Genomic DNA, 27,701 nt, shown 5'->3' on the forward strand with positions numbered 1-27,701 from the left:
ATAATGGCTAATTTGAATTGTCAACTTGATTGGATTAAGAGATGCCAAAGATTGAGGCTTATGGGTGTATAAATGAGGGTGTGTCTAGGCATAATTGGCAAGTAGGATGCCGAACTGTATTGGAGACCCTCCTTAAGTTGGGTAGCACCGTTCCATAGGTTGGAGGCGTGGATGGAATGAAAGTTGCAAGAACAAGGAAGGAACAGCAGATGTAAGCTTGATTCTTCTTCAAAGTGTTTTTGATTGCTGCTGCGATTGCCTGAGGATATCAAACTTGTTCCTTCACTCTTCCAAAGTGATTCTCCAGGGAGTTTTCAGAAGTCTTCAGTCTCAGACTGGGGTAGCATGGTTGATCTCTCTTGTTTTGAGGCTTCAGCATCTTGGACTTTATAGCTACTGGTTCCTCCAGCTCCCCAGCATGTAGACAACCACTGTGGACTATCCCGCTTCTGGTCGTGTAAGCCAAACTAATAAATTCCCATTTTATAACCATACCTCCTGTTGATTCTGTTCCTTTAGAGAACCCTGACTAATACACCACAACACATAGCCTACAGAAAATGAAATGTCCAAAATCCCACAGGGACAATTTCTCCATTCTAATCCTTGAGGTGCCTGGCAAAAGCCCACACCCACCCACATAGAAGGCTGTCATTTAAGCTTAGTGTCACCACAGAGAGAGGCATGAATCAAAAGAGTTTAAGTAACATTTATTTTTTTTATACCATTCTAACTTTGGTTTCCATCCTCAGCTCCCATTTCCATTCTTTTCATAGGAATCCAAACTTTTTAAAAACAACATGTTTAAAATCATGATTATCTGGAGTTATATAACTCTTTCTTCTTTCCAAAGGGGGAGGAGACCACACAATTTTAATTCTTATGCAGCATTTTCAAATATGCATGTCAATATATATTTTTCATAAACAATTTAAAATTAAAACCCTTCATCCTTTGAGGCTGACATTTGCTAGTTCACTGACACATCCCCCATAATACAATAATTCTATTCATTTTAATGAATGAGGTGGGAACTATACTAAAAAATAGGATTTTAATCCCTGAGGTGTCAGTTAAAATGGAGAGATTGCCATTGCAACTCAAGATTTTAAAAATTTAGCCTTAAATAATAAGCATGGATCATGCTCTCTGGTTCACAATCACCTCCACAACATGGAGTCACTTAGAAAACTGCATTTTGGGGTTATTCACCCTGATAACTCCAGCTCTCTTGCTATGAGAATCTTTCCTTTTGTAAAGGAATAACATAGCAATGAAGTCTGTAGAAACTTCTGAGATCCTCAGAAATCAAGAGAAACCATAGTCCCGTTTCTCAAATCTCCATCCACATTGTTGGAGAGGGTGTTTCAGCACCATTCCAAAACCTGGAAATGGATGAGTCAACTTGATTTTTCTGGTTCTCCATGGGTAAGAATCCAAAAGGAGAACCAGTCCTGGCTAGAAAATGGGCACATCAGAATTCTCTGCCAGCAACATTTAGCAGGGCTGGGTTCTGCTCCTTGTGCCCGCCACCGTCCCTACAGACCCACTCCCTTCCAGGTGGCTTCAAGAGGTTTTGAGGGTCCCTGCTGCTCCCCTAGTAGTAGCGGTTCAGGCTCCTGGTGCCAGGTGCCTCGGGCTGGCCGTTCATCCAAATCTCCCTGATGATGCGCTCGCGTTCCTCCAGCCGCTGGGCGCGCTCCAACTCCTCCGCGGAGGTGAACACGTTCTTGTTCAAAGTCCTCTCGAAGCGGCGGTGTCTCCGCACCGAGAGGTCAGATGCGGTGTCGGAGCTGCCATCCTCGCTGTCGCTGCTGTCACTGCTGCTCTCTCGGTCTGGCAGGAACTTCCTTTTGGGGCGTCGCTGGCAGTCTGTGTGGCAAGAGATCCTCATCACCAAGGCAGCCAGGGTCAGAACCAGCCCGATGCACACGCCAGAGACAAAGTACAGAGCTGCTCGCTCAGGGTTTTCTGGAGGAAGAAGAAGAAAACATTGGAGAAATGGCAACTTCACATAGGACTTCTGCCCAAAACCTCTCACGAGGCTCCAAGCCTTGATGGTTACCAATACTGCCCTCCAATGTGACAAACCTATTAGTGTAGTCCAAATATTACTATTGACATATGGTGAATTTAGAAAGGATAAAGGGTATACGGGATCATTTTATTCTACTTTCAACTTTAATTTTGAAATTATTTCAGAATAAAAAACTAAAGAAAAACTATTTTAGTACCTACTACATGCAAGCAACTGTGCTCAGGTGCCATGTGTTTAGAAATATATCTTTTTAAAGGCTCTTTTTAACTGTACAAAAAAAATTGCTCATGAATTTACTCATGCAACCCTCTAAATTACCTTTTCATTACTGTAATAGGCAACTTCTGAGATGCCCCACTTCCTGGTACTCATGCCCCTGCGTAGCTGGTAGTCTCACCTTAAGGGCTGAACTCAGTGACTTACTTATAAGAAACAGGATATGATAAAAGCTGATTCTAAGATTAGGTTGTATAAGACTGTGACCTCATCTTGCTCATTCATATTTCCTCTCTCTTTCTGCTCACTTGCTCACTCTGATGAAGCCAGATGCCATGTGTATGCTTTCCTCCAGAGAGGCCCAAGTGTCAAGGAACTAAGGGTGGCCTTCAGCCAATATTCTACAAGGAACTGAATGGTGCCAACAGCTAGCTGGGTAATCTTGGCAGGGGATCATCCCTGGGTTAAGCCTTGCAGGAACCATGTTGGAGACCTTGAACCAGAGAACCCACCTAAGCTACCCTGAGGTTCCTGAACCAAAGAAACTGAGAGATAATGTATGATTTTAAATCACTTAATTTTGGGTCACTTCAGTTTGTACACAGGAATAGATAATGTATGCAATCAATCACATGTTTAAAATCACCTTAGGCATTTAAGAATGATCTCATGAGGTCAACTGAAAGAAGAGTAAGAATCTGAGGTCTTCCTTGGTGAGAGAAGAATGAAATCATTCTGTTGATGAGCAATATGCTTAGCGGGCCCAGAGGCGACCCTTGTAAGATGTGCTCAATAGGAAGACAGCCTTTGGGTAAGCAGCTGTCCCTTTCTAGGTTCGAGTTAAAACATGGGGATGTGCCTGGCCTGTATCATAGGACAGGCCATGGTCAAGGTGATAGGCTCAATCTAGACATCAGCAAATTAAATTTCCATATTCCACATTCACTTGTAAGTATGAATCAAAATATCTATAATTGTATAAATAATACAAATGGGATCATAGAAGATGCATTTTTGCTTTTTAAATATAAGAATATTTCTTAAACAGATTTCCAGATCTATGTATTTAGGTCAACAGAATTTTTTTAAATTAGAGCTTTATCATTATTATACATAGTTGTGGGTTCATCCTGACAAACTCATATATGTATGGAAATTGATTTGGTTCTTGATACCCTCCCACTTTCCCTCCCCTTTTTTCCTCCCGTCCTCTCTCCCTTCTCCTTCTTCTACTCTACTCGACTTCCTTTCACTCATCTATTAATTTGTATTTGGCTGTTTCCTGTTGTAATCTTATCCTTCCCTCCCCCTCTCCTTTATTTTACTCTACCTTCTGCTTATGAGAGAAAATATTCAGCCTTTGAGTTTCTAATTTTGGCTAATTTCACTTAAAATGATATTCTCCATTTTTATCCATTTACTGGCAAATGCCATATTTTCATTCTTTTTAATGGCTGAGTAGAATTTCATTTGTGTGTGTGTGTGTGTGTGTGTGTGTATGTGTGTGTGTGTGAGAGAGAGAGAGAGACAGTTTCTTAATCCATTCATCTATTGATGGGCACCTGGGCTGATTCCGTAATTTAGCTATTGTGAACTGTGTTGCTATAAACATTGATGGGGTTGTATAACTGTAGTATGCTGATTTTACATCTTTTGGGAAAATACCCAAGAGTGGGATAGCTGGGTCACATAAGTTCCATCCTTAGTTTTTGAGGAATCTCCATACTGCTTTCCACAGTGGTTCTATTGGTCTGCAGTCCCACCAACAATGTACAAGTGTTTCTTTCTCCCTACAACCTTGCTAGCATTTATTGTTGTTTGTGTTCTTGACCATTGCCATTCTGACTGGAGTAAGATGAAATTTTAGTGTATTTTCGATTTGCATTTCCCTGATAGCTAGAGATGTAGAGCATTTTTCCATGTCTTTATTGGTTCTTTGTGTTTCTTCCATGAAGAAGTTTCTGTTTAGTTCTTTTGCCCATTTATTTATTGGGTTTGTTTGCGGTTTTTTTTGGTGTTAATTTTTCTGTGTTCTTTGTGTTGATTCTAGCTGGCCAAGATTTTCTCTCATTCCTTCTGTCCTTTGGTAAACATTTCCTTTGCTGTGCAGAAGCTTTTTATTTCTGGCATCCCACTTCTTGATTCTTTGTTTTATTTCTTGTGCTTTGGGTGTCAGGTTAAGGAAGCTGGTGCCAGCATCTATATGATGGAGTGTTGACCCTATGTTTCTTCTAGCAATTGTAAGGTTTCTGGTCTAATTCCTAAGTCTTTGATACATTTTGATTTGAGTTTTGTGCAGGTTGAAAGACAGGGGTCTAATTTCATTTTTCTACATATAGCTATCCAGTGTTCCCAGCATCATTTTTTAAAAGGCTGTTTTTTCTCCAAGATATATTTTTGGCACCTTTGCAAATATAGACAACTATAAAATTGTGGATTTGTCTCTGTCTTCTCTTCTATTGCATTGGTTTTCATGTTTATCAACAGCAATTTATTATTATTATTGTTATCATTATTATTATGATGATTGCACACTGTTCTGCAGCACAGGCTTATTGAAGTTACTCAATAATTTCTGTAGCATATGAATTGTTTCTAATTTATAACAGTCAGGATCAATGCAATAGTCAATGTCCTTACACACATCTCTTTATTGCACATGCAGAATAATTTCTATAGGTTAGTTATCTAGAAATGGAACAGCTACATCAAAGAGCTTAGGCATTTTGAAGTTTTATGTATTCTAAATTGTTTCCAATAAAAGGCTCTGTCAGTCCAAATACAGCATATTGAACCCATGTGTTACTAAACCCTCACTCCCTCTGAAATCCCCATTGAAATGATGGCAATGTGTATTGACAGAAATTATAAGAACAAAGAGTAGAGTGGAGAAGAAAACAGAAAACAAGACTAGGAGGTAAAGTAGGCAACAAATGGAACAAGAGTAGAGTGAAGTAACCGGAAACTGAACTTTACCAGCTAATATATCAACAAACGCAGAGAACCCAGGGAGCACAAGCCTTGGGGCCCCAACAGTGCAACAAGGACCCAGATCCACCCTGTTCCATTACAAAAGCAAAGAGCTACAATGGAAACAGGAAGTGGGAGCCCTGGAATCACAAAGGCAGTGGAGAAGCCAAGATGCGATACGGGAGTCTGAGGGAGAAAAGGTAGTTTCTGAGCTAAGAATTGATTTTCTACCACCAGCTGCATCAGGCAGGAATAAGGTCATTGTACTCGAAGCGACAGCTGGTCAGGGAGTCCAAGTTCCTTTCTCTGTCCACAGACCCACAGCCCATTAGGTCACTGACCCTGCCTATGTTTCTGTGAGTCTGAAAGGACCTAAGCGTTACCTCACTGCTCTGGGCTCTTCTCTAGAAAAGGTCTTCACAGTGTAACACAAGCTAAGAGGCAGACAGGTTCCATGGTTTTGAAGAAATTAATTGCCAGACCTTCACTGGACACTTTCTTTGTTCTTTCCTCTACTGGACCCACCTGAGAAAGCATCTGTGGAGAAGGGATGTGCTCACTTGCTTCACGCCTCCATTGTGGCCCTTCCCGATTCCACCCTCACTGTGCCCTTCCCCCATTGCACAAAAGGCAAGACTGGCTTCTGATACCCTGAACCTTATCACAGTGTGTTGCCTCAAAGTACCAAAGTGGCCACCAAGGAAAATAACTCAAAATATAAATGTCAAAGTCAGGAGGCCAGCTGGGCATGGTGGTGCATGCTTGTAATCCCAGTGACTCAGGAGACTGAGGTAGGAGGATGGTAAGTTTGAGCCAGCCTAGCAACTTTGTAAGATCCTATCTCAGGTTCAATCCCCAGCACAAGAAAAAAAAAAAAAAAAAAAAGTCACAAGGCAAAAGCCTCCAGTGACTGGGCAATACATCCCTTTCCAACTGTGTTTCCATGCTTACTTTTCAACAAACAGAAGGAAGGCCTAATCAAATTGTCAGCAGATAGATCACTAAAAATAATTTTTGATGACAGATCACTCTAACTTTTGGCACAGAGCACAAATTTAATTCAAAGACTTGAGTGATGTCATTATAATAAAACTTCTTTTGCTCCCATCTATGTATTTATATGAACAAACTTTCTCAACATCCATATCTATGAAAAATGAAAACTGGAAGAGAATATTCACTGTATTGTGCCTCGCTCTTTTATTAACTGATATTTACCCATGAATTGAAAGTTAATGGGGGGACTCGTCCATCCCAAGAGATGTCCTTCAGTAAATTTTAATTTTATATTAAAAACTCCTTTGTAACTTCCAACTTCATACAAAACACACCTCACATGAAACTGCTCTTCTTTTACCTCCAACCATCCAAGATCTCTCTCCTTCTCCCTGTCCCCTGCCCCTTTCTCCTTTCCACTGTTACCTTTCTGCCTGAGGCCTCCCCTTAGTCCATCGATCACCTATGCCCCGGTCCTCTTTGAGTCCCTCTGTGGCTTCCATTCCCTGAATTAATGAGTCTCACTCTTCTCGTCTCTTCCAACCCTTCCAGTCTCACTGACATTTCCCAACAGTTGGGCGACCCCTACAGCTTCCCAGCTCAACAACTCGATTCTAATTCCTCATGCTTCCATTATATTTTGAAGATAGACGTCAATGAGACATTTCTAACTGTGACTCCTATTACATGGCTTATCCCCTCAGTCCCCCAAAAAAGTAATCTTTGTCAAAGCCTTCAAAAATCAGGTTCCAATCTCCCATGATCATATCCCAAACTCCTCCATAAAAGACTTTACTGCAGACAAGCCAAGGGCCTCATGTTCATTCTTGACCCCAAAACATATCCTCTTCAGATTCATTGCTAACTCCTTTGTTGGAATGCCAGAATGTGGGCCCTCGTGCGCCTTTGTTCACAGTGAATAATTAAGGTTCCATAAAACCTCTCTTAAATTAGCATAGTCCTGCTCAAAGTGAGATGCCTTGAACCCCCCTTTAGCACTATGAAACATTCTACACAAGTTTTCTTAGAACGCTACTAAGAAACACTTCACAGTGAGTGTAAAAATAAGTTATCAGTTTGTTGTGAAAATTCTCCCTTAGGAAAAGAAGAATTTCAAATATTTTTAAATTCTCCTGGAAGGAGAATGGGAAAGGAGAGGGAGGACAGGAGGGAAAAGGAGGGGATCATGAACTGAAATTGATTTTCATGTATGTATAAATTTATTGGGAGGAACCCAACTACTACATATGACTATAAAAATCTGTAAATGCTGATTAATTGAGCTGTTTTTACTTTTTGGTGTTAAGTTTTTTGAGTTCTTTATAACTTCTAGATATTAATCCTCTATCAGAAGAGAAGCTAGCAAAGATTTTCTCCCATTCTGTAAGCTCTTTCTTCATATTCTTATATGTTTTTTGGCTGTGCAGAAGCTTTTTAATTTGATGCCATCCATCTAGTAACTCTTGGCATTATTTCCTGAGCTTCAGGGGTCCTATTGAGAAAGTCTCTGCCATTGGCTGTATGCTTAAATAGTGACTCTACATTTTATTTTATGGGTTGCAAAATTTCTTGTCTAATCCCTAAGTATTTGATTCATTTTGAACTGTTTTTTGTGCAGCATGAGAGATAAGGTCTAGTTTCATTCTCTTACATATGGATAACTAGTTTTTCCAGCACAACTTGTTAATAAGGCTGTCTTTTCTCTGATGTATGTTTTTGGCACTTTTGTCAAGAATCAGATGACTGCAGATGTGTGGGTTTGTCTCTGGGTCTTCTATTCTGTACCACAGGTCTATGTGTCTGTTTTTATGCCAGCATCATGCAGCTTTTGTTACCAAAGCTCTGAAGTATAATGTGAAGTCGGGTACTGTAATGCCTTCAGTATTGCTTTTTTGGCTTAGAATTGCTTTGGTTATTCTGGGTCTTTTATTCTTCCAAATTAATTTTATGACTTTTTTCTACTTCTGAGAGAACATCATTGATATTTTGTTGGAAATTGCATTAATCTGCATATTGCTTTGGGTAGTATGTTCACTTTAAAATATTAATTCTGCCTATCCATGAACATGGGAAGTCTTTCCATCTTCTCCTTTCCTCTTCAATTTCTTTCTTCACAGTTCTATAGTTTTCACTGTACAAGTCTTTCACCTCCTTGGTTAGATTTATCCTAGGTATTTTTTTCTTTTTTGAGATGGTTGTGAATGGGACTGTTTTCCTTCTCAGCATATTGACGGCTGGTATATAGGAAAGCTATTGTATGTTGAATTTCTAACCTGCTTCTTGGCTGAATCTATTAGCTCTAGCAGTCTTTTGGTGAAGTTTTTTAGATCTCCTAAGTATACAATCACATTATCTGCAAACAGTGATAATTTGACTTCTTCCTGTTCTATTTTTGTTCTTCCCATGCCCCCTTTTCTTCCCTAATTGCTCTGCCTAAAATTTCTAGTACTATATATTAAATAGGAGTGGTAAGAGTGAACATCCTTGTCTTGGCTCAGATTTTAAAGGAAATGTTTTGAGTTTTTCCCCATTTATAATGAGTTTGGCTTTGAGTTTTTCATAGATAGCCTTTATGATATTGGCATAGGTTCCTTCTATCCTAAGTTTCTTTAGTGTTTTTATCATGAATGGGTGCTGGCTTTTGTCAAAAACTTTCTCTATATCTATTGAGTTGACTGATTTTTTTGCCCATAATTCTATTTATATGGTGAACAGACATAGCAGAAAAGTTTGGGCTACTTCTTAACTTTTCAAACTTGTCACAAGTGGAATCTCTTCTCTTTGTCCCCCCTTTCCCAACACTGGAACCTAAGAATGTTAAAAAAAAAATGCACAGATATACATATTGCATGCATGCATGCATACACCAAAAGATGGAAATACAGACATGGGAGGAGAGGCAAGGATGAGAAAGGAATGAAGGAAAGGAAAAGAAGGAAAAGGAAGATGGATGATAGCTGGATAGATGATAGATACACAGACATAAAAAAGGGACTACCATTCACTGAATCTTTGCCAAGATGCAGGATAATCCCCTTGTGCTGGTTATCAACTTGCAACCATTACCACAATCCAGAAGAGTAGGTAAATATTGTTAGTCTTGTTTAAAAGATGAAACTGAGATGAGGTACGTTCATGCTTTCACCAGGACAGAAAACTAAACCTGATACTAAAAACAGAAAAACAAATAATTCTGGTTTCCATATCCTGCCCTCACCCAACCTATTACATAGATCTAACCTTGGAGAGCATTTCTGAACTCTATTTTGGAAATTGCTATTCTCATTCTAGCATAACTAATTGATCCCACCTGCCCCCACAGATCAGAAACATCCTCTACATACAGCATCCCAGACACGGAGTCCCACAGAAGCCCAATAAAAGCAACCAGACTGGGCAAGGAATTTCCTGGGTGTCCCTGAGTCCTAAGCTGGTGCCTCAGGGCAGATTTTCATAGCTGATAAAATTTGCATTGCACTACTACATAATTTTTCTGCATAAATCAGAACTGGAGCTCTCTGGCAATTTTTTTTTTTCCTCTAATACTTTGCTCCAGGTCACTTCCTCTTGGCCAATGATCCACCCTGGTCTTGACCAGATCCAGACAGCTGTTAATTACCCAGGAAGCAGAGTGGGGAGGGCTATTGTTGGTTGTTTTCCCTTAATAAATAAAAATAAATGTATTGCTATATCTTGTTTCCTGCAGGGTCATTGTTTTCATGGACAGGAAGAGGCCCTATGTTGAGGTCCTGGGGCTAATATCATCTGCACCCTTGGAGTTCACATCATGCCCACAGGCTTTGCTGGAGTAGATAGCAACAGTCAGCACAGGCTGGGTCCACTGGTATCTGTGCAAGGGTAACCTTTTTCCTTCCTGGGATTTCTTTTTGGCCCCACAGTTTCTAATCCTTTGAGTGGAAGAGATTAAGTTTTTAAGTGGGCTTTAAAGAGAATAACAGGGCTTTTGTGGAATCAGGGAGTGCTTAGCATAACCCCTTCTCTCAACACTTAAGGTATTATAAGGATGTCTCTGGGGAATTCTGGCCCACTCCCTAGGAGAGGGAAGACTCCTACTACAGCTTCTGTCCTCTCTGAAATGTTGAAGGAAGCTTCCTCCTCCCCTCACTGAATTGTTCCTTCCCAGGAAGAAGTAGTGGAGAATCTCTGTCCCCACAGGCCAACCCTGGTGTTGCTCCTTTCATTTCACCTCCTTTATCTTCTTGTCCTCACCTCATAACCAATAAGCACTCTACAAGGAAGCCTCCACTTCTCTAACCCTCATGCTACCCACTCACTCACTTTTCTCCTCTACACTGGGAAATTCCTGTCACTCAGTAGCTATCATGCACTATGCTTTAGATGAGTGTCCCCTAAAGTCCCATGTGTAAGGGCGTGGTCACTGATGCTATTGAGAGGTGGTGGAACTTTAACAGGTAGGGCCTAGTGGGAGGAAGTTAGGTCCCTGAGAGAGTGCCCTTGAAGAGAATACTGGAATCCTAGCCCCTTCCTCTCTCTCATTGCTTCTTGGTCACCCCTAGGTGAATGGGCCTCCTGTGCATGTCTTCCCACCTTGATATATTCTGAGGCCACAAGCCTAAAGCTACAGGGCCAAGCAGCCGTGGGCTAAAACTGTGAGCTAAAATAAATCTTTTCTCCTCTTTTTAATTTGATTAGCTTAGGTTTTTTTTTTTTTTTTTTTTTTTTTTTTTTTTTTTTTTTTGTGGTGCTGGGGATTGAACCCAGGGCCTTGTGCTTGCAAGGCAAGCTCTCTACCCACTGAGCTATATCCCCAGCCCATATCTTAGGTATTTTTGTCACAGTGATGGGAGGCTGACTAACACACTCTGGGACTCAAGGGAGTTAGGGAGAAACCCTGACACATTCTCTAATCTGGCTTTGTCACTGTTGAAGTCAACACAGTATTCTGATGCTTTAATCAGTCCTTAAGTTTGGAAAGAAAGAACAGTGTGATTAATTAGCTCCTGCAATCTAGGCAACACTTTGTGTAGTTATAACTGGTTATGTGAGACATTTGGAGCCAAATGAATCACTTTGGATTCTCAGAGCATCAAGTACAAGTGCATTGCTCATGGAATGTACCTCACAAATATTTATTGCATTAAATCATGAATATAAAATTTCTAAAAGTTCAGTTAATAAATTTACTACATGTGGATATATGTCTATGTATAGATGTATGTTTATTTATGTACATGTGTGTATGTAAGTATATATTTACATATATATATATATATATGATATAACACTAAGGAGAAGGGAATGGAAAAAAGTCATAAAACCACCATAATTTGCAACTGGATATAACTATATAATATGTAGGATAGTGAAGTGAATTTTCTTTTTTTTCTTCAGAATTATAGGTCATGTTAAGTAAATTTTCTTCTGTTATTTCCCTGTTATATAAAAATACACATATTTATATTTACTTGGTTATAGTCAGGGTATATATAAAATTCAAACCTTTTTCTCTGGATATATAGTTCATAAAATATATAACATGGTTTATATCACTCCATAGTATTCTCCCAATCACATCAATAATGGCTACATGGGATTCCACCCAGTGAATACACCACAGTTTATAAAAATGGTTTCCTACCTTTAGATGTTTAGGTTGTTGAAAAAAATATAATGATGGAAGGGATATTTGTGTGTTTAATACTACTTCCTTTTTTGTTTATTAGTTGTTTATTTCCCTATGATGAATTCTCAAAAAGGAATCTCTGTGTCAAACAGAATATACATTATTATAGTTTTTGATACACATTGCCAAGTGATCCTTCAAAAGTGGTACAGTAATTTTCTTGCCATCAGTCATATATGAGAGTACTACTTTCACCAAACTCTCTTTAACAAAGTGATCTAACATTTAACATTGGGGATATTCCAATGTTAAACCTTTTCTTTTTTTTTTAACAAAATATTTGCTAAAAGGTATTTATTCCACAAATTATTGTGAGTCTACAATGCCTTGGGCAGTGCTTAGGGGCTAAGAACACAAAGGTTCTCAAACCTCACATGATTCACAGTACAAAGGGGAATAATAAAATAGAAATGACAGAAATGAGGGTACCTTCTGAAATGTCCAAATTTGAGACTAGCATCAGTTGCATTCTGGAGAGATAGTTAGGCCCCACTTCCACCAAGCTTATAAGAAACGTGATTTGAATTTTGGCCAGCTACTATATGGTTGGCACAGCTATAGTTGCAGTTACACATGCAGAGAATATCAGTTAAATGAAAATAAATAAATAATCACCCAAACTTTTGCATTCAAAAATAATTACTATAAGCAAAGTCAAGAGACAAATGGGAAATCAGAAAAAAATGTTGTAATATGTAGCAGAGACAAAACGATAGTAGATAAAAAGGACCTAGAAAGCCAGGCATGGTGGCATATACCTATAATCCTTGCAACTCGGGAATCTGGGGCATGAGGATCGAAAGTTCAAAGCTAGCCTTAGCAACTTAGCAAGTCCCTAAACAACTTAGTTAGACCCTGCATCAAAACAAAAAATAAAAAATGGCTGGAGACATGGCTCAGTGGTAGAACACATCTGGGTTCAAACCCTGTACCAAAAAAAAAAAGAAAAAAAGCACCAAAAAGAACATTAAGAAAATACCAACAATCAAGAAAGAAAATAGATAAAAGTTATAAACAATTCATAGAAAAAAAAATATAAATGACTTCGACACATGAAAAGAGGCTCACTTAAGACAGGGTTTGGCGTGGTATCACTTACAAGCCAAATCTGGCCAGCCCACTGTTCTTGTTTTAATGAAACACAGCCACATCCAGTCATTCATGCATTATCTGTGTCTGCTTTCAAGCTGCAACACAGAATTGAGTTGTTAGAAGAGACTGGCCCACAAAGCTGAAAAATTTACTCTTTAGGCCTTCATAGAAAAAAAATTTGCTGACCCCTGACTTTTAGATGTCATTTTTCATCTATCAGACTGTCAAAAACTCCAAAGGTTTAAAAATACTGCTGTAAGCGCTTCTCTTACATCTTTTAAAGAATAAATTGGTAAAACTCCTAACAATAAAACTCTTAATAATAAATTTGGTGATTTTTTTCTGTGTAATATATGTTTATTGCACTCTCAAGCAGTCTTTTGTTGTAAAAACATGCTATTTTGCATATTTTGGTAAACATTTCTTTTTATACATAATAGAGCTACATTAATTCATAGGTAGTTTATTTAAAATATCCAAAAGACTCAAAGAAATGTTTATTATTTAATGGATGTAATTATTTTTTTGTTAGAATTTTTTTAAAGTACAGAATGATAATACATGCTTCTCGTAAATTAAAGAAGTCAAAATATATTAAAAATTAAAACATCTGTATATCCATTATAGATGTATATCAAAACAAAATGTGATGAATATCAATTCCTTAACACACACATATATACAAATGTACACACACTGAAATATTCTTATATTAGGATTAAAAAGGAGAGTAATGGGAATTTTTCTACTAAGCAACTATGAATCTATGAAACTTTCTTAACTTCTTTTTATATTATTTTAAAATTAAGAATTTATTATTAACAAACTTTATTGATTATCTTTATTTTTAATTTATTTTTATTTTTTATTGATTATTTTTAGTTATACACAACAGTTGACTTCATTTTGATATAATTGTACAAGCATGGATTATATCTTATTCTAGTTAGGACCCTATTCTTATGGATGTACATTATGGTGTATTTATATAAGTACATAGGAAATTATTTTGGATTCTTTCTACTGTCTTTCCTTTTCCTACCCCACCTCCCTTCTCTTCATTTCCCTTTGTCTAATCTACTGAATATTTATTCTCCCCTCTACCTCCTTATTGTCAGTTAGCTTCCATATATAGCAAAAACAATTGACTTTTGTTTTTCTAGGAGTGATTTTTTTCACTTAGCATGATAGTCTCCAGGTCCATCAATTTACATGCACATGTCATAAAGACATTCTTCTTTATAGCTGAGTAATAATCCATTGTGTATACATACACCACAATGTCTTTATCTATTCATCTGTTGGGCATCTAGGTTGCCCAACACAGCTTAGCTATCATGTATTGAGCTGCTATAAACATTGATGTGTACATGTTGCTATAGTATGATGATTTTAATTCTTGAATATAAACCAAGAAGTGGGATAGTTGGGTCAAACGGTGGTTCCATTCCCACTTTTTTGTGGAATCTCCATACTGCTTTCCAGAGTGGTTGCACCAATTTGCAGTCCCACCAGCAATGTATGAGTGTGCCTTTCTCCCCACATCCACGCCAACACTTATTGTTACTTGTATTCTTGATGGCTGCCATTTTGCCTGGAGATGAAATCTGTTTGTAGTTTTAATTTGCATTTCTCTAATTGCGAAGAATGTTGAACATTTTTTCATATATCTGTTGATCATTTGTATTTCTTCTTCTGAGAATTGTCTGTTCAGTTCCTTAGACCATTTATTGATTGGATTTTTTTTAGTGCTAAGTTTTTTGAGTTCTTTATATATTTTGGAAATTAACATTCTATCTGAAGTGCATGTGGTAAAGATTCTCTCCCACTCTGTAGGCTCTTTCTTCACATTCTAGATTGTTTCCTTTGCTGTGAAGAATATTTTTAGTTTGATGCCATACCATTTATTGATCATTGATTTTACTCCTTGAGCTGTAGGAGTCTTATTAAGGAAGTGAGTTCCTGAGCCAATATGTTGAAGTTTTGGGCCTACATTTTCTTCTAGTAGGTGCAGGGTCTAGTCTAATGCCTAATCCTGATCCACTGTGAGTTGAGTTTTGTGCAGGGTAAAAGATAAAGGTTCAATTTCATTCTACTACATATGGATTTCCAGTTTTCCCAGAACAATTTGTTGAAGAGGCTATCTTTTCTCCAATATATGTTTATGGTGCCTTTATCAAGCATGAGGTAACTGTATTTTTATGCATTTGTCTCTGTGTCTTTTATACTGTCCATTGGTCTTTATGCCTGTTTTAGTGCCAATACCATGCTGTTTTTGTTACTAAAGCTCTATAGCATAATTTAAAGTCTAGGATTGTGATTCCTCTTGCTTCATTTTTCTCGCTCAGGATTGCTTCGGTTATTCTGGGTCTCTTATTTTTCCAAATGAATTTTGTGACTGCTTTTTCTATTTCTATGAAGAACATAATTGGAATTTTGATGGGAATTGCATTGAATCTGTATAGCACTTTTAGTAGCACGACCTTTTTATAATATTAATTCTTCCTATCCAAGAACATGGAAGATCTTTTAATCTTCTAGGATCTTCTTAGATTTCTTTCTTTAGTGTTCTGTAGTTGTTTGTTTGTTTGTTTGTTTTGGGGGTTACAGGGATTGAACTCAGGGCCAATCAACCACTGAGCCACATCCCCAGCCCTATTTTGTATTTTATTTAGAGATAGGGTCTCACTGAGTTGCTTAGTGCCTCGCTAAGTTGCTGAGGCTGGCTTTGAACTTGTGATCTTCCTGTCTCAGCCTTCCTAGCCACTGGGATTACAGGTGTGTGCCACCATGCCTAGCTGTAGTTTTCATTGTAGAGTTCTTTTGCCTCTTTTGTTAGAATGAGTCCCAAGTATTTTATTTTATTTGAGGCTATTGTGAATGAGATGGTTTTCCTAATTTCTCAGCTGACTCATCACTGGAGAATAGGAACACACTTGATTTATGGGTGTTAATTTTGTATCCTGCTACTTTGCTGAATTTGCTGAATATAGATAAGTTCTAGAAGTTTTCTGGTAGAGTTTTTTTGATCTTCTAAATATAGGATCATGTTAGCAAACAGATACAGTTCCAGCTCTTCTTTTCCTATTTGTATCCCTTTAATTTCTTTCTTTTGCCTAATTGTTCTGGCTAGAATTCTAAGGACTATGTTATACAGAAGTGGTGAAAGAGGCCATCCCTGTCTTGTTCCATTTTAGATGGAATGCTTTTAATTTTTCTCCATTTAGAATGATTTTGGCCTTGGGTTAGCATAGACAGCTTTTACAATGTTGAGGTATGTTCCTACTATCCCTAGTTTTTCTAGGGTGCTGTATTTTTTCAAATGCTTTTTTTGCATCTATTGAGATAATCATGTAGTTCTTGTCTTTGCTGAACCAACCTTGTATCCCTGGGATGAAACCCACTTGATCATGGTGCACTATCTTTTTAATGTGTTGTATGCAATTTGCCAATAGTTCATTAAGAATTTTTGAATTTATGTTCATTAAGGATATTTATCTGAAGTTTTCTTTCTTTGATATGTCTTTGGTTTTGGTATCAGGGTAATACTAGCTTCCCAAAGAAAGCGATTTTAAAAATTCAAAATTTTAAAATCTGTAATGAAAAAGGAAATATCACCATAGACACAACTGAAATATAGAAGATAATCAGAAAGTATTTTAAAAATTTATACTCCAATAAGCTAGAAAATCTTGAAGACATTGACAAATTCCTGGAGACTTACAACCTTCCCAAATTGAACCAGAATGATATACAAATTTTAAACAGACTAATTTCAATTAAGGAAATTGAAGCAGCCATCAAAAGCCCAGAACCAGATGGATTCTCAGCAGAATTCTACCAGATCTTTAAATAACTAATACCAATCCTCCAAGAATTATCCCATGAAATATAAAAGGAGGGAACTCTTCCAAATTTGGTGATATTTTTGTTAGTAATTTATATATACTTTAATCCAGTAATTGGATTTTTGGAAATTTATTCTACAAATGCACTTGAATGTATATGTCATGGTATTTATTGCATCTCTCTTAGTTGCACAGATTTGAACCACTGCTACCAGCCATGGTAAAAAGTACTGGCTAACAGATGGATGGCCCATCTATACAACTGAACAGTATGTAGCTGGCTAAAAGAATGAAATAGCTCCATAATATATTGTTCAGCAAACAAAGTGCAAAAACAAGCGTGTTTGATATGGTACCTGTTCCCAAGATAGGGAAGGATGTGACTCTGTGCTTATATTTTCCTACATCTGCATAAATAACTCTGGAAGAGCCAGGTGGTGGCACATGCCTGTAATCACCGTGACTCAGGAGGCTGAAGCAGGAGGATGGAGAGTTCAAAACCAGCCTCAGCAACTTAGCAAGGCCCTAAGCAACTTAGCAAGGCCTTAAGCAACTTAGCAAGACCCTGTCTCTATATAAAATATAAAAAAAAAAAAAAAAAATGAGATGTGGATCGCTTCCATGGGTAAGCTGCCAGGAGTTCAATCCCTGGTATGGTGGAAAAAAAGAAAGAGAGAGAGAGAGAGAAGAAACAAAGAATTCTGGAAGGATACATAAAAGCCTAGCAATAGCTCAAGACTGAGAATTGGATGGAGGGGGCTGCACTGAGATTAGACTTCTGACTCTATGTCTTTTTATATTGTGGTTGTTGATCCATGTTTGCTCACTGATTTATTGAGCATCTGAGAGCTTCTGGGCACTATTTTACATTCTGAGGCTATAGAGCAGGTAACAAAAGAAACAAAAATCTCTCTTTTCCTGGGATTTTACATTTTAGTAGGTGAAATTAACAATAAATAAAATATGTAGTATATTAAATTATGATAAGGCGATAAGGAGAAGAAAACAGGCAAAGGAGAAAGGTAGATATGAAGTATTGAATGTGTGCTGGCAGGAGGAGGGAAGTAGAGTGACCAAGGAAAAACTCATGAGAAGGTGACTTTTAAGGGAAAACCTAAAGGAATGGAAGAGTGAACCAGACAAATGTATTATCAAATCATTAAATTAAAATCAACAACTATTCCATTTACTCTAATAACTATACTAGAAGTTATTAATGAGATTATTATTGCTAATGAGGTTATTAACCTCATTATAAAGTATTATATTCTGGCTTCACGGGGTTTCTTTGCAAATAGTTAAAACAAGGAATGTTAACTCCTCCAATCCAGGTGCTGAGATGAAAGGAAACAAAATACATATGGGGAGAACATGGGTAGATAAGATATCTCCTATGTGCTTTAGGCCAGCAAGTTAAGGTTTTCTACTATTTGTAGCTGAAAAATAATCCTATCAGTTAAACTCCACATGTGTTCGGATTTTTTCCCAGAAGTAATGAAGATCCACTGAGGGATTATAAAAAATGAAAAGTAGTGCATCATCACACCTGCATTTTGGAACGATCATTTTGCTAGAAAATATGGGCTAAGAAGGAAGACATGAGTCAGAAAGACTGTGGGTGCCATTATGGCAATGCAGGCAAAAGAAAGATGGGGGCTTGAACCAAATCGGTGGTGATAGGAATAAAGGAGATGTAGGACAGTGAAGAGCAAATGAACTGAACCCTCGAACAGATATGGACCATCAAGAAGATGCATTAAAAGTTAAGAATCATATTTCTAGATTAGGTAATGTCCTAGATAGGTACACGATTTAGTCAGCTATTTGGCTGCTGTGACTAAAGGACCTGATCAGAACAATTGTAGAGCAGGAAAAGTTTATTTGAGGGCTCATGGTTTCCGAGGTCTTAGTCCATGGACAGCTGGCTCCGTTCCTTGGGGCTCAATGTGAGGCAGGACATCACGGTGGGAGAGTGTGGTGGAGGCAAGCAGCTCACTTGTTGATCAGGAAGCAGAAAGAGGGGCTCCACTTGCCAGATACAAGCATATACCACAAAGCCACACCCCAATTCCCACCCCCTCCAGCCACACCCTTCAATTACCACTTCAGTTACCACTCAGTGAATCCCTAACAGGGGATTAATTCACTGATTAGGTTAAGGCTCTAACCCAATCATTTCTCCTCCAAAACTTCTTGCATTGACTCACACGTGAGCTTTTGGGGGACACTTCACATCCAAACCATAATAGTACACAAAAGAAGGAGCTTATTTAAAGAGAAGGATAATATTCCATTTAGGTCAGGTTGATTTGACACATCCAAGTGGTAATTTTCAGGACACTTAAAACTGAACTCACAAAGTCAGAAAATATAGGTGAATGGTAGTTGTTTAATGTATGTGTATTGTAAGTAAAAATATCCTAATAACATGACTTATTACAAAGTAATATCAATAAATAATAGACTACTTTAAAAATACATTCAAGCAAAAGAAAATTAAAAATACACAGAGACATACTCATACAATCTTAGTACCCAGATATAAAGTATAATAAAGTGTGGTTACATTTATATAAGGATATATACAAATAATGGGATTCTACAGCATATGTTCTGTGGTAACAGGTTTTAGCCATTCAAAAGCACACCATGAATATCATTCTAGTTCATCCAGGTTCAGCAGGGCATGCCAGGAAAAATGCAGTGACTTGGAAGGCTGAGGCAGGAAGAGCATGAGCTCAAGACCAGACTCAGCAACTTACGGAGGCCCTAAGACACTTAGCAAGACCCTGTCTCAAAATAAAAAATAAAAAGGGACAGGGATGTGGCTCAGTGGTTTTGTCCTCAGGGTAATGTTTCTGCCTGATTATTTCCCTGGAAGAAAAGATTCCTAATAGTGGGACTGCTGACTAAAATATATATAAATATATATATATATATATATTATATATATATATGTACAAACTACATATATATAAAATAGGTTTTATATATATATGTAATCTATGCATATTTGAGGCTTTTGATAGATATTGCCAAATCATTATCTAGAGAGATTATAGCAATTTACAATTCCATAAGCACTATATTCAAGTACTCATCTTCCCACACTTTCTCCAAAACTGTTATATACTTAGTCATACAAATCTTTAAGACTTGTATAAATAAAAATGTAAATTGCATTGTTTTTCCCATTTTCCATTTATTTGCTTGAATTTAAACTGTTTACATTTTATTGGCAATTTGTATTTTTCCTTTTGCAAACTACTAATTGTCCTTTGTCACTTTTTCTTTTGTAACACTGTTATCAACTTGTAAGAGCTTCTTACACATTATAAACTTTAATGTTTCATTATTAATGCTACATTTTTTCTTAAAAATGAAAATATGTTTGTCTCTTGTCATTTATCTTTAGTGACTATTTTGTTAAGCAGAAAAGTTCAATTATTGGAATAGTCAAGGTTTGAAACGACTGTTGTGAAGAACAGGGGCAAGATGTATCAAGAATATATACACAATGGAATATTATTCAGCCATAAAGAAGAATAATATTATGGCATTTGCAAATAAATGGATGGGATTGGAGAATATCATGCTAAGTGAAATAAGCCAATCCCAAAAAACCAAAGGTCAAATGTTTCCCTGATAAGTGGATGGTGATATATAATGGGGGTGGGGAGGGTGGGAAGTGAGAGAAGAATGGAGGAACTTTAGATTATGTAGAAGGAAATGAGAGGGGCAGGGTATGAAAAATCGTGGAATGAGACAACATTACCCTGTGTACATATATTATTACACGAATGGTATGAATCTACATTGTGTACAACCACAGAAACCAAATGATGTACCCCATTTGTGTACAATGAATCAAAATGCAGTCTGTAAAAAATAAATAAATAAACAATTTTAAAAAAAGAATCAAATAGAAAAACTAAAGCACCATGTGAAAGGCTTGCTGAGAGGGTAGACCATGCATTTGTCCTGGTTTTGACCTGCAAACTGAAGCAGAGCTTGGCAATATGGTTACAGAGGGAGAATGGATGTCCACATAGCAATTCTGTACAGAGATTCAGAAAGTAAAACCAGCCCTTCCCCAGAGGAAATCTAATCAGAACCTAGTCCCTTCCTTTTCAAACAACATCCAGAAACACCAGGAAAAACAAAACAAGAGCAATCTATCAAAAATTTAAAACTCAAGCAGCACAGGAACAGTTTGGTCTTTCAAATCATGGAGCATTTCCATATATTTTTAAATGTCTCCTTTTATATTAAGAGCATCGAGTCTCCAGAAATGGTCTTGAAGAGAAAGTCAGCCATCTTCCTAAAGCATCAACTTTGGAAGGGGCAAACATCAGACCCTTTCAGGCTGTCATACCTTCAGTATCCCTCTCTGCCAGAAGAGTATCCACACCTCCGACAGCCCCCAAAACACAGAATGAACACGCACACACACATACACGTGCGCACATACACATATATATATGCAGAGAGAGAAAGTGAGCAGGATTCACTCAGGGTTTCATCTATTAGTTTAATTAAAAGCTGGACAAGGGAATGAGCTAGTGATTTGTTAAAGTAACAGACCACATGGATAGGACAAGAAGCAACTTGCAGTAGGATTCTGCAGAGGAACAAAAGCAGCAGAATATATATATATATTTGGGAATTTATTAGATTGGCCTTCACTGTCAGAAGCTAAATAGTTCCACAGTGGCTGTCTGCAGGCAGGGAAAGCAGCTGCTTCTTAATCCAAGAAGCTGGAAGCTTCAGAAAAAGAGATACCAATCATGCAGCCCCAGTCTGAGGCTGAAGGCCTGGAAGCCCCCTGGGGAGTGGCTGGTACAAGTCTGCATTCAAAGGGCTGGTGAATCTGGAGTCTGACAGCTGCAGTCAATGGCAACAGCAAGAAATGCACCTGCTCAAAAGTGGAGCATGCCTGTCTGCGAGCTTCCTTTTCTTCAACTCTTTTGTTCCTTTCGGGCCCCCGCCTATTGGATGGTGCTGTTCATATTCAGGACAGGTCTCCCCACTCACTACACTAACCCACATGCCAACCATCTCTGGAAACACCCTTCACAGACACATCCAGAACTATGCTTTACCCATTTTCTAGGCAACTCTCAATTCAGTCAAGTTGACAGTCAAGATTAACCATCCTACAACTGATGCTTGTAGGGATCGATCCAGGACCCTGAGTCAGCCAAGATGATGTGTGGCAGAATAAGAACATGAAGAGAGCTACAAGGCATTTTCCATGATTTTTTCCTATCATACTTCCCATCACTGCTTCCAATCCACTTATTATATTTTCTTTAAAAACAATGATTATTTCCAACCTCCATATTCACCTTCATTATTTTGAAGTTCCTTTTATTCAGTTCCTTTACAACCAGGGGGTGTTCCAAATTTCAAAATTAATCCTCAATCATCAAGTCTATTTATTGGACCTCACAAATTTCATTTTAGACATTTAACTTTTCACTTTCTTGCATTGTTAATTTTTAAAAAATTTTATTGGTGCACTATAATTATACAAGACAGAGGGGTTTATTGTTACATATTCATACAAAATAAAGTTTCATGCTACCTTTTCTTTTTTCTTTTTGTGATGTGGGGAACTGAACCCACGACCTTACATATGCTAGGCAAGGGTCCTACCCATGACATACATCCCCAGGCCTCCCTGCATTCTCTATATTAAATCTTAGCTTACACTTAAAAGCAGCACTGTCTTCCTGCATCACAAACAGCATTTCATTCCAGAGTATGGGGTGGAAAGACAGAAAGTTGGAGGGGACAGAAATAACAGCACCATGTACCCTTTCAGCCTTAAGAAAAATCACAAGATACGCAGTAAACACCAGACCATTCAATGAGTTACCACATTCGATGGTCACAACTCAGGGTCATGCTGACCGAAATGGAAAACTGCCAGGTACCTCCTGTGCTGAGCTGAACTCCAAAGTCCAGTGGTCTGTTTGCTGTCGCTAGAGACAATTTTTTTTTTTTTTTTTTTTTTTTTTTTGGCAACAGTTGATTTGGGACCTTGGAAACTCTAGGCCCTCTCTAACATACCCCTACTTCATTGGAGAGACATCTTCACTATAGAGTCAGGAGATTATTACCCAATTTCTTGAGAAAACATGAGGTCAGAATTTTAATCTTCTTTATTTTAGCTCCAGTGTCCTTTCTCCCCAATATAGCCTTAAAGAAAGAGAAAAAGTGAAGTTCCTCTGACGTGTGGGTACCCAGGGAAGGAGACAGCAGGCTGAGCTGACCAATAGCCTGGGCTTCACTGAGCCAAGAACACTGCACCCTGGACGTGAGTCACATGCAGACTCCATATTTCGCCTTGCCAACCACAAAGGAGCCACCTAGGTAATCCCTGAGTAGTCCCCCTTTCTGAAGTCAGATTCCATGTCATCCATGATCCTCTCCCAAAGAGAAGCCATGAGCTTCCTTTACCCTCGGTGTTGATTAGGATTTGCCACAGTAAATAAAAATGTCAGGTCTTACACTTTAACTCAGGTCACCATATGTGAATTCAGACTAGAGAATCAGAAAGTAAAACCAGCCCTTCCCCAAAGGAAATTTAATCAGTGCCTCGGTCCCTTCCTTTTCACACAACATCCAGAAGCATCAGGAAAAACAAAACAAAGGCAAACTCAAAAAATTAGAAACTCACTCCTTGTATCAGTATCAGGTTCCCAGAAATGATCTGGAGGAGACAGCTATCTTCCTAAAGCATGAACTTTGAATCAAGGAAAGAGCAAATAAAAGATGATTATGGACTCACCTTCTGTCTCTCTCGTTCCCAAACACCTCAGACAGCCCCAACATGAAATATACACACACAACCTGTGTAGGGTTGAGAACTGCATAGAAATTACCAGGCTAAGGTACTCACAGCCTCTTCCCTCATCAGAGCTGATGCACAATGACAGAGCCACAGTAGGCCCCAGGCCACTTCACTCACTTCTGCTGAAAGGAAACCAAATATTTCCAGCAAAATAAAGCTCCCAGAACCAACCCTTCATCCACCAAATTAGAATATGCCAATCTTAACTTCCAACTGAAAGACCTTTCATCTCAAAACAGCAGAAGCAGAGCTATGATATAGTTCATAGCATTTCCCTCCTAGTATAAGACCAGCAATGGTCATCCAGGAAGAAACCCTGGACCCAGGAGAGAACAGACACCCACCTGAGACAAAGGAATAGGCTGCCAGGATGTTGCTGAGCAGAGCCATCTCCACGTGCTCCGCAATCACTGGCTCTGTGCTGTGGCTGAAGGACAGCTTCATGTGGCATCCAGCAGAGACCTCCCGGAGATGCCGCAGATGAATCAACGTGGCCACGCTCCCTCTCTTTTCTTCTGTTTAGAAACAAAGTGAGGGATGAGACACATTCAGCTATCTTGGGGCTGTGTTCCAGGTAGCCTAGGCTCAAGAATAAAGAGCCAGTCTCCTGAACGCCAGCCACCTTTCCCAGCCAGGCAGACACTATGATCCAGGGTCTTGTCCTCTTTGTTCAAGTGAGCTTCTTGGTTTTCAAAGAGGAAGCAACTCCTTATATCTGCTTTTCCTGGCCTTTCTCCTTTCTCTTCCCCACCTCACTACTTCCCACTTTAGCACACCCCTCTTACCTGTCCTGGGATTCTTTATTGCATTTGCCCTGGTTCCTTTGAAGAACAGTCCTTTCCTTTGAGGATTCAAATCTCCACTACCTTAATCCCTGTACTATAACCCCAAGCCACACTTTGCTCCTCTCCTCTTCTTTTCTCCTGGAGCCTGCACTGACACTTGTGTACCTTGGTCAGTTTGCCTTATCCCTCAGGTCAAAAAGTTTGCACCCTTGGCAAAGAGTCAGAGTCAGCTATTCCAGAACTGCAAAAGTCACTCGAGTTCTAAAATATCCCTGAAAATTTGAGAGCTCAGCCTGCTCCCTGCCCCCAGCTCCATGACCTGTGGCTGTGTTGGGCCATCCACAGACATGCCCACATTCTCATGGTCCACAGACCGTCCACTGACAGAATAATCCTTCCAGGGGTCAGAACAGGGACAGGGATCTCAGTGCCCAGGGGTGCCACCTCTGACTATAGGAGCACATCCCTTCCACAGCATGGTCCTCAGCCCCAGCGTAGTCATTACCTAGTTCACTAGGCAAACACTTCCAGAAAAGCCCCTCAAGATGGAGGGAGAGAAGTGGCAAAGACCCTGGTACTTGCATTTCAGGCTGCTGTGTGCTCAGGCCGGGAACTGAATTACAGGGTAACTACAGGAACAGAAGAGTCCAGTCTGAGAACAGAAGAGTCCAGTTTCTTGGGGAAGAAACTTGGGCTCTCAGTGGGTCACAGGGTCAGTAAATGGGTTACATTTAGAAGGCCTGGAGAGCTATAATTCCACAGACGGATAGAGTGTGTTACAGCAGAAAAGACAACTGTCATTCTGGTAAGTTCCTGCAGCCTTCAGGGAAAAATAAAACAAAGTCAGATCAACAGAAACAACCACAAAAATCCCAGAGCAGCTGGAGCCCCTGAGTGGTAAGGTTGAAGAGTGGGAGCTTCAGGATCTCTGAGAAGGGGCTGGCTATAGTTGAGAGGCCCCCTGAGCGTCTGGGTCAGGGCATGGGGTCTCCTTCATCAGTCATTTGAATTCCTAAGAGATGATAATGGTGGAGAGTTAGAAATACCAGCCTGAGTTGAGCAGGTGTGTGCACCCCAGGGCCCAGGAAGAGAATGAAGTGACTACACTCCATTGTCTCCGTGTGTTGTGAGATGAGCTGTTTCAGATCCAGTCCCTCCTGCCTAGCCCCGCGAACCGTCCCACAATGCAGGTCTCACCACTTCATGCCTGGAAGTGTTCAGCAGTCTCCTCTCTGGTCTGTGTTTTGCTGACACCTTCTTCCTGCTCAATGTCACACCCACTCTCACCACCAGCATCATCTTTCCACCGTACAAATACGATCACATCACTCCCCAGCACAGTCTTTCAAGTCATCTCCACTAAACTCAACACAATGTCACTTCCACAATATCAGACACCAGCCTTGGCTCCTAATTTATCTGTACCCAACTCATACACATACACAGAGAAACTAGCTTGCTTAAAATTCAGACAATTCCAGATTACTTTCAGTTTCCCATGTGCACCAACCTTTTTTATCTTTCCGTGTGTTTGATCATGCTCTTTCTTTTGCCTGAAATGCCCCTCTTCCCCTCATCTGTCTAGCAAATGTTTCCTTCAAGTGAGAATTCAAATGTTCTATGGCAACCTCAAAATCCCACAGACTTTTTGGCAAAAATAGAAAATTTCACATTAAAATTCAAATGAAATCTCAAGGAACCCCAAATAGCCAAAACAATCTTGAAAATCTTCTTAATAAAACAAAAGAACAAAGTTGGAGGTCTCATTCTTCCTGATTTCAAAATGCATTGCAAAGTACAGTAATGAAAACAGTGTGGGGTTGGCACAAAATAGACATTGAGACCAATGGAACGGAATTCCACAAATAAGCCTTTACTTGTACGTTCAAATGATTTTCAACAAGAGTGCCAAGACCATTCAACGGGCAAAAGACTGTGTTTTCAGCAGTGTTAGGAAAACTGGGTAGTTGTATGCAAAAGAATAAAATTGAACTCTTAACCTCACACCACAATAAAATATAAATTAAAAATGGATCAAAGACCTTAATGTAGCAGGTAAAACTTCTATAAATCTTTTTAAAGTAAAAAAGGGGGAAGCTTCACAACAGTGGATTTCAAAATGATTTCTTGGATGTGACACCAAAATACAGGAAACAAAAATAAAAATAGATAAATTGTACTCCATTAAAATTAAAAACTTCTATGCATCAAGTGGGGCATGGTGACACATTCCTGTAATCCCAGAAACTTGGGAGGGTGAGACAGGAGGATAGCAGTTTGAGGTCAACCTCAGCAATTTAGTGAGGCCCTAGGCAACTTGGCAAGACCCTACCTCAAGATAAAAATTAAAAAGGGCTGGGAATATAGCTCAGGTGGTAAAGTTTTCCTGGGTTCAATCCCAGGACAAAAAATAAAATAAAATATTTCTATGCATCAAATGACAAAACAGAATGAAAGGGTAACTCATGGGATGGGAGAAAATATTTGCAAATTATACATCTGATAAAGGTTTAACACCCATACTATATAAAGAACTCCTTCAATTCAACAACAACAAAAAATTCTATTAAATAATGGGCAAAGGGCTTGAACAGACATTTTTCCACAAAGATACAAACAGTCAATAAGCACATGAAAAGATGTTCAACATTACTGACTATGTAGAGAAATTGGAACTCCTGTATATTCTTGGGGGGGAGGGAAAACTGGGTAGCTGTTATGGAAAATAGTGTGGTGATTCCTCAAAATGTTTAAAATAGAATTATCATATGACCCAGAAATTTCATTCTGTGAATATACCCAAAAGAAATGAAAGCAGGGATGTGAATAGAATTTGTAAACAATGTCCAGAGTCATACTATTCACAATAGCCAGAAGATGGAAGCATCAAGTGTCCATTAACAGAGGAATAGATAAACCACGTACACGTATAATGCAATAGTACTCACACCCTTAAGTGAGAAAGAAATTCATGCTATGGCAGAGATGGACTTTGAAAACATTATGCTGAGTGAAAGGAACCAGTCACAAATAGTTCATGATCTCACACATACGAACTACCTGCAGTAGTCAAATTCATACAGAAAGTCAAATAATGGTTGTCAGGGATTGGGGGAAGTGGAGCCAAAAAGTTATTGTTAATGGGTACAGGGTACAAGGTGAAAAAAGTTCTACAGCCAGGAGTGGTGGTACACACCTGTAATCCCAGCAACTCCAAAGGCTGAGGCAGGAG

At 38.8% G+C, this 27,701-nt stretch overlaps 1 protein-coding gene across 3 annotated transcripts; it reads right to left on the minus strand.

The window, feature by feature from the left end:
* Window positions 1–685: 685 nt before the first annotated feature.
* Window positions 686–27,687, minus strand: EVA1A (eva-1 homolog A, regulator of programmed cell death). Of its 3 annotated transcripts, none has more exons than XM_079110443.1 (3): window positions 27,666–27,687; window positions 24,029–24,199; window positions 686–1,971 (listed from the first exon to the last, which is right to left on the minus strand). In XM_079110443.1, the coding sequence occupies exons 2-3, from the start codon at window positions 24,126–24,128 to the stop codon at window positions 1,598–1,600; spliced, it is 474 nt and encodes a 157-aa protein (XP_078966569.1). In that variant the 5' UTR covers window positions 24,129–24,199; window positions 27,666–27,687; the 3' UTR covers window positions 686–1,597. The 3 variants fall into 3 exon arrangements, with proteins under 3 accessions (XP_078966569.1, XP_078966570.1, XP_078966568.1); XM_079110444.1 differs by lacking the exon at window positions 27,666–27,687 and adding an exon at window positions 24,470–25,084 and having other exon boundaries at window positions 24,029–24,196; XM_079110442.1 differs by lacking the exon at window positions 27,666–27,687 and adding an exon at window positions 24,470–25,083.
* Window positions 27,688–27,701: the final 14 nt, after the last annotated feature.

This window comes from Sciurus vulgaris (assembly GCF_902686455.1).
Source record: "Sciurus vulgaris genome assembly, chromosome: 14".
In the NCBI taxonomy this organism is placed as follows: domain Eukaryota; kingdom Metazoa; phylum Chordata; class Mammalia; order Rodentia; family Sciuridae; genus Sciurus; species Sciurus vulgaris.